Source organism: Triplophysa rosa, unplaced genomic scaffold, assembly GCF_024868665.1.
Source record: "Triplophysa rosa unplaced genomic scaffold, Trosa_1v2 scaffold501, whole genome shotgun sequence".
Classification (NCBI taxonomy): Eukaryota; Metazoa; Chordata; class Actinopteri; order Cypriniformes; family Nemacheilidae; genus Triplophysa; species Triplophysa rosa.
This window is the reverse complement of record NW_026634509.1, coordinates 17,501-24,656: the sequence shown is the minus strand read 5'-3', so window position 1 is coordinate 24,656 and position 7,156 is coordinate 17,501. Positions and strand designations below refer to the sequence as shown.

General features: G+C 43.5%; 1 protein-coding gene across 1 annotated transcript; it reads left to right on the top strand.

Annotated features, from left to right (window-relative positions):
* Positions 1–763: 763 nt before the first annotated feature.
* Positions 764–6,096, top strand: LOC130550969 (toll-like receptor 8; the record flags this gene model as incomplete). Its single annotated transcript, XM_057328505.1, has 3 exons — positions 764–2,967; positions 5,409–5,521; positions 5,608–6,096. Coding segments are annotated over 3 exons (2,352 nt in total), but the record flags the coding sequence as incomplete, so codon positions are not given.
* Positions 6,097–7,156: the final 1,060 nt, after the last annotated feature.

Genomic DNA, 7,156 nt, shown 5'->3' with positions numbered 1-7,156 from the left:
AGAGAACTGGATTTATTTGTACTGGTCTGGGGTTGGTTTCTCTAAAGAAAGCACATGAAAGTGATATTTTCATTTGAGTGTCAACTGCAGGATCTCAAAGGTGGTACAAAATCACAGCCTCCAGATGCGATGGGCAAAACACCAGCAGAGATGCATCTAAGCCGGAGAGAAGTTGAGTCAATACAACCACATTCCCCAGAGTTTCAGAGGAACGGCGTGTTCAAATCTATTTCACTGCAGAGAACTGTAAAGACAAGAGCTTACTGGATAAAAATCAACTGTAGGTTATGACACACTATGGTACTATTGCTCATAATATCAGTCATTTGAAGCAAACCGATAACTTACACTTTAAGAGCTCACACCATTTGAGCTATAAACATGAATCATTTGTCAAACCATGCAAGATTTGAAAAGAGGGACATGAGCCTTTATTAGAGACCAGACTGCGGCATGAAGACTTTTGTGGTTTTCACCAGTCGTGGTTTGGGTATGTTAAGTTGTTTGAGAAATACGCACATGGGCGATGCAAAAGTAAACCGGAAACTGAAATCCAGACTTCACATTCAGGAAAAATGATATCTATGACATTTCAGTGCTATGAATTATTCATTTAGAAGAAAGACAACATCTACACAAACGTGTGTGTAGAGATAAGGGATCAGACTGTGTGTGTGTGTGTGTGTGTGTGTGTGTGTGTGTGTGTGTGTGTGTGTGTGTGTGTGTGTGTGTGTGTGTGTGTGTGTGTGTGTGTGTGTGTGTTTCAAAGCTCGAGGAGCTGTACCTCTCCTTTAACTTTTTGTCAAGCGCTGTTACTGCCAACCACACTTTCTTGAGCAATTTACCGCTGTTGAGGGAACTGGATCTGTCGTTTAATTACGCTCTGAAGAGTTATCCCGAAAGCATCACGCTGTCATCCAGTTTCTCCAACCTGACCTCGCTGGAGATCCTACACATCCAGGGTTTGGTTTTTCAAGAAATAGGAGCGGATACCTTCCGCTCTCTGTCAGCTCTAAAAAACCTCTCCGTGTTGGATGTTGGCACTAATTTTATCGTCCACGCGGACTCGAAAATATTCTTGCAGTTGCAACATTTGAAGCTGCTGTATCTTTCGGAAAACAGACTTCACCCGGTGGTGCAGAGTCGACCCGCAAACCGAGAGGGTCGAGATTGGCACGCTCCAGATGTGGGATCTTCGTTCGAGATGCCCTCGTTGGCAGAATCCTACAGCCACCAGAAGGATCACGCATATGAGGTCTCCAACAGCCTGGTGAAACCAGAGTGCTTCGCCGCCGGACGCGTGCTGGATCTGAGTCGAAATAATCTCTTCTTCATCTCTCCTCAACAGTTCGAGTTGTACGGGAACATTTCTTGCCTCAACCTCTCCAAAAATGGTTTCGCTGCCGCCCCCAACGGATCTGAATTCACGTCGCTTCCTGGCATCAAATATCTGGATCTGTCCTACAACAAAATCGACTTGGCATACGACGACGCCTTCACAGAGCTACAGGATCTGGAAGTGCTGGACCTCAGTTACAACCCGCATTATTTCACCGTGCAAGGCATCACGCACAATCTGAACTTCCTCGAGCGTCTGCCCTCTTTAAAAGTTCTCAACATGAGTTTTAACAGCATCAACACGCTCACCACCAAAACCATGTCCAGTCGGTCTCTCCAGGAGCTTCAGTTCAAGGACAACAGTCTAGGCAAGTTATGGCGGAAGAGAGACAAAACCTACCACCGGATTTTCCACAAACTGACCAACCTGACCTATCTGGACATATCGTACAACAACATCAGAGACATCACCAATCAAGTTTACACGTATCTTCCCAAGAACATTCAGAAACTGATACTGAGTCACAATCACCTGAAACGCATTCAGTGGTCAATGTTAAGAAATTTCACACAGCTCCGCGAACTCGTTTTAAGCAGCAATAACATATATTTCATATCCAGCAATCTGTCGCGAGACGTTCCCTCGCTGATGTTTCTTGATCTTCAGTACAACAGGATCACAGAGCTCCCCGGGGGGTTTCTGAAGGGGGCGGTGAACCTGAAAAAGCTGGATCTCAGTTTCAACAGGCTGATAACCATCAATCAATCCACGTTTCCGGCCGACAGCGAGACCTACCTGAAGACTCTCTGGTTGCACGGCAATCCCTTCCACTGCACCTGTGATTTACTCGAGTTGGTTCTGTGGATTTATGACACCAGGGTGAAGATACCAAAGCTGGTGACCTCCGTGACCTGCGCCGTGCCTGAAGACCGAAGAGGTCAGCCGGTCGTTCTCTTTGACATTAAAGAATGCATTGATGACCAGGTGGCCTTTCTGGTGTATTTTTTCTCTACTGTCGTTGTATTCTTCACCACGCTCATGTCTATCGTCATGCACATGTTCTACTGGGACGTCACTTACATATTCTACTACCTGAAAGCTCGAGTCACCGGATACCACTACCTCAGCTCTGAAAGTTGTGTCTATGATGCGTTCATCACCTACGACACCAATGATCCGCACGTGTCCGACTGGGTCCTGAACCAGCTCCTGGAGCAACTAGAGGAGCACGGCGAGCGCTTCCTGCCCATCTGTCTGGAGGAGCGTGACTGGACGCCCGGTTCACCCGTCGTGGATTGTTTGACCCAGAGCATCCAGCACAGCCGTAAAACTGTGTTCGTGCTGACCGAGAGGTACGTGAGCAGCGGCTTCTTCAAGCTGGCCGTCTTTCTGGCTCAGCAGCGCCTCCTGGAGGACAACGAGGACGTGATCGTGCTGTTGCTGCTGGAGCCGGTGCTGCAGCACTCTCATTTCCTGCGGCTGCGCAGACGTCTGTGCAGTCACAGCATCCTGGAGTGGCCGCGCTCGCCGTCTGCCGAGGCTTGGTTTTGGCAGTCCCTCCGGAATGCCATCCGCGTGGACAACCAGGCGATGTACAGCGACCTCTACAGCAGATATTTCACCACTAAATAGAAAAACGAATGGTGAGAATGTTCAGTGGGTTACAGAAGGTCTTCTCCGATGATCTTCTCCATTTGATCTTGTTGCTCACTATATTTTTGTTATCATGAGGAAATTTGTGTAAAAACATCTCAGACGACGTTTATACTTAGATGAAACACCTCAAGAACACTTTCCTGCAGTTGTCTACCAGACACAAGAGCTTTTATTAGATTAGACTTTTTTGAAGTAACCCTAAAATTGTACATACATGTTTTTCTCTGATCTGAGCTGTATATGATTTGATGCATGTCACATTTTTGTCCTTGATTTTAGTTATTAAGATGTAAGTTTGCCAGATGTTTTATTCAAACGTCGAATGACTCGACTAAGGCCTGGGAATCTTATCAAGAAGGCCACCAAGTGTATATTAATAGTTGATCCACTGATGTAGAAATATTTCACATGTAACATAAGCTATTCAATAAATAAATGATATAAAATGCCAGTCTTTCATTTCTGTTGACACACACACTATTTTCACTTTTTAAATGTTCTTAGTGTGAAACATTCTGTAGCTCTGATACAAACCTGTGGATATATTAAGAGCCTTTATTGGACCACATGTCCTCACAGGTATTTTTTAAAAGACATGTTAATCATTATTATGGCCTTGATAGGCATAGCCAAACTTGTACACACACACACACACACACGAGAGAGAGAGAGTTTGTAAACTATCGGTACTGTTTAGCGTGTTGACAATATGCTCTCCTACTTGTAAGTCGCTTTGGATAAGAGCGTCTGCCAAATGAATAAATGTAAATATAATGAGTCATCTATGTCCATTTTCTCACAAAACTAAACTTGGAAGATAACAGGAACTGTGTTTTATCACTTCCTGTTAGCTGCAACATTTAATGACCATAAAGACCGCAACATTTTCATGAATGTGTTCTCATCAGGCTGAAATAAAAATGTGTCGCAAGTCTTCTTTGCACGAAAACAGTATTTTTCGTGATGTATTGAAAGCCAGGAATTAAGATGAAATATTTGGAAAATAAACAGGAAATATGTAGTCAATACACCCTTCCTGGTGTTTACTTGCAGCTTTGTCTGGCTTTTTTATCTCCTTTAACATAACGGTGCTAATGTCTTTCTTGTCAATGGGGAATTATGAGAATTTTATACATTTTTGGGTCTTATGCACCTGGTCTTGTTATTTTTTGCGTACAATAATAATAATTGTATTTTGTGTCGTTCTAGTCCAGTTCGTTTGTTGTAAAAATGACGTCATGTACAGTATCAGTGCACTTCACACAAGCGTCCGGCAGATGTCGCTCTTACACAGCAGCAGTGCTTCTCTCAAAGGGCGTTCACTGGTCTTCAACAGTAACACAGTGAGATCCCTGCATGTTTTCGGATCCTTGACTTATTTACTCGCCAAAAAATCTATATTTCTTCACCGATGCACGTTTTCATATTCTTCTTGTTGATCGTTTTAATCGTTTTCCGCGAGGAAGCAGCTCGTCTAACGGTCCGCTGACGTCACGGCTCGATTTGCATACCGCGTCCGCTATATAAACCCTGCTCTGAGGCTCTCCCTCACAACGCTGCGGCTGCTCGAGACTAAATCACTGCACACAACGTCCACTCTGGTGAGTCAAAAGAGTCATTTATTTACTTCAAAATGCACAAGTTGTATATTACAGCGATTTCTATTGTATCTTTACATGTTGAATGTAACCTGCGGCCGTTTTTGAAAGATGTTCTGCTTCATATATAATCAATGACAAAGTGTTACGTGCGTATATCAGATTTATGATCACGACCGTGAAATGCGACCGTTCACACGCAGAGTGTTAAATATGTTGCACACAAGACGTTGCTTTTTGCGATATATGTGTGTGTGAGACAATAGATGCATGCATGTCTTTGTTCAGGAATGGACGAGGCTGCTGCTCAGTTTTTACACCCTTTCATCCAGAATAACAAATATCATATGCGTATGAGAAGAAAATATGTCCCGATGGTCGTAAAACGAGAGGTTTTTTTTTTACATGCGATATATAAAGTGAAAAAAGATCGGAGAATGTGCAGGAAAGGGCGGCGGTTTCATACCGTGATACTGTGATGCAACACAGGCATTTCCTTTCGCTCCCTTTCACTTCGTAGCTCGAGGAAACGCCACTGAATTGCCAAATTACAATCTTTTAATTGCATGAAATCTTTCGTTTGTAACGCAAATTGAATGAGAAAACGTTTTTTTTTTTTTGTAAATATAGTTACAAAATAAAACCCAATATTCTAAAAGTATAATTCTGCATTGGGGTTTCTCTTCAAGAAAATCATATTATATTTTGTGGGGGATGGGCGGGGGATGGGGGGGGTCACAGGCCTGGCCCTGCACGCGGACGTCTCTTTGTGTTGTTGCGCGTGTCACCGTTAACTTCCTGTCGTTTGGTTTCAGACCTACTGCCAACATGTCTGACAAGCCCAATCTCGAAGAGGTCACCAGCTTCGACAAGACCAAGCTGAAGAAGACAGAAACCCAGGAGAAAAACCCTTTGCCATCGAAAGAAAGTAAGCCACGTCGACCCGAGTCGTCTGACCGTTACGTGACGAAAAGGCCGGCGAGAGCATTCATTTATTGTCTTCTTGTCTTCCAGCTATCGAACAGGAGAAACAGGCGGGCTCCTCATGAAGCGTGCCGGCGACTCCTCTATGCACTGTACATTCCACATTGCCTTCTTTTTCACCTCTTTGTCGCTGTTTAACTTTTAATGGAAAAAATATGACCTAAGTTGCATTGTGATTGGACAACCAAAAAAATGCAGACGACCGTAGAGCCCTGTATTTCTCCTCTTTTTGTAAACCACGCCACTGAAATTCTGATGAAGTTTGTTGAGGAGGAGGAGGAGGCGGAGGAGGAGGGAGGCGTGAAGCTGAGTTTCACTTCTGAATCTGCTTCGGCGTGGAGAGGAGGTGGGGCACGGAGTTTGAGTGACAAGTAACAGAGACTCGCTTTTGTAACATCTTTTGTGACCTCTGTTGACTTGCTCAAATGCTTTAAAGTCATGCAGTTTTTTTTGTATGTTGACGTCTTGGAATGCACAACTTTTGTTTTGTAATGCAAATAAAAATCTGTGATACTCAGATGCACGTTTCCAAGTCTTTGTTTTGTGCTTTTTGGCTCGACCTAGGCCGAACGCTAGAAAACCTACTCGTTATAAAGCTTTCTCAAGACTTCACACATTTTTACATTCCCAAATAATTCAAGGTTTTCCAAGATGGTGGAACTAGTTAAGAAACCGTTACAAGTGGTTTAGATGATATGCAACATGCCAGACTGAATGACGTACACATAAACGTTCACTCCATCCATACATCTGCACAATAATTCATGCAAATATCGTCTCGACACAGCCCAGTGGGTTCTGATCAACAGTTTGTGTCAAAGGTCATGTAAGTTGGCACATGTTGGTGTATTCTCAGTACCCGTCTGACCGCGGTAAACACGCCCGTGAGTGAGTCAACAGTCCACAAGGATAAAAGCGGTTTCTGTTGTTCTGATAATGGCCAGGGCACTTTCATTACATTCTCAAACAGTTTTTTCAGTATTTTACAAAAGAGGTTTTGGAAGGTTTTTTACCTGATGGCGTTGATCAGTTTCTTTTATGTGACCTGGACATACTTTCATGAGTTTGACTCGTTCAGTTACTCAAACTCAAACCCATCAATCTGTTTGAGGAACTAAAGATGAATTATGACGTGAGGTCTTTGCTCTTCAGACGGACTTTGTAATGCCGCTGGTTGATGTTTAACAATACGAAACACTTGAGGCTGACCTCTTTATGAGCAAATGAGTTACTACGATGTGATAAATATTTCGTAAGGAGATCACTCCAAGCTGTTAAAATCATTGTTATGGGACAGTTTTGTTGTCAGAAACGTGTGTGGGTCTTTTTCAGTAGATGAAAGAATATCGCTTGTATAATTTGGATGGTAGTATGTACAGCACTACCAGTCCCACACAGTTTTTAGGGGGTCGGACATTTCATGTTTATTTATGGCCGAAAGCAGAAGACACGAGATGAAAAGTGTTCTGACCCTGTCCACGTTCACCTTGAGAATGACTGTGCTGCCGTGTAGAGTGTTTAAGCCTGAAGGTGTTTCTGCGAAGAGGTTTTCTCTGATTGTTTTTGTGCTTCTGTCCTC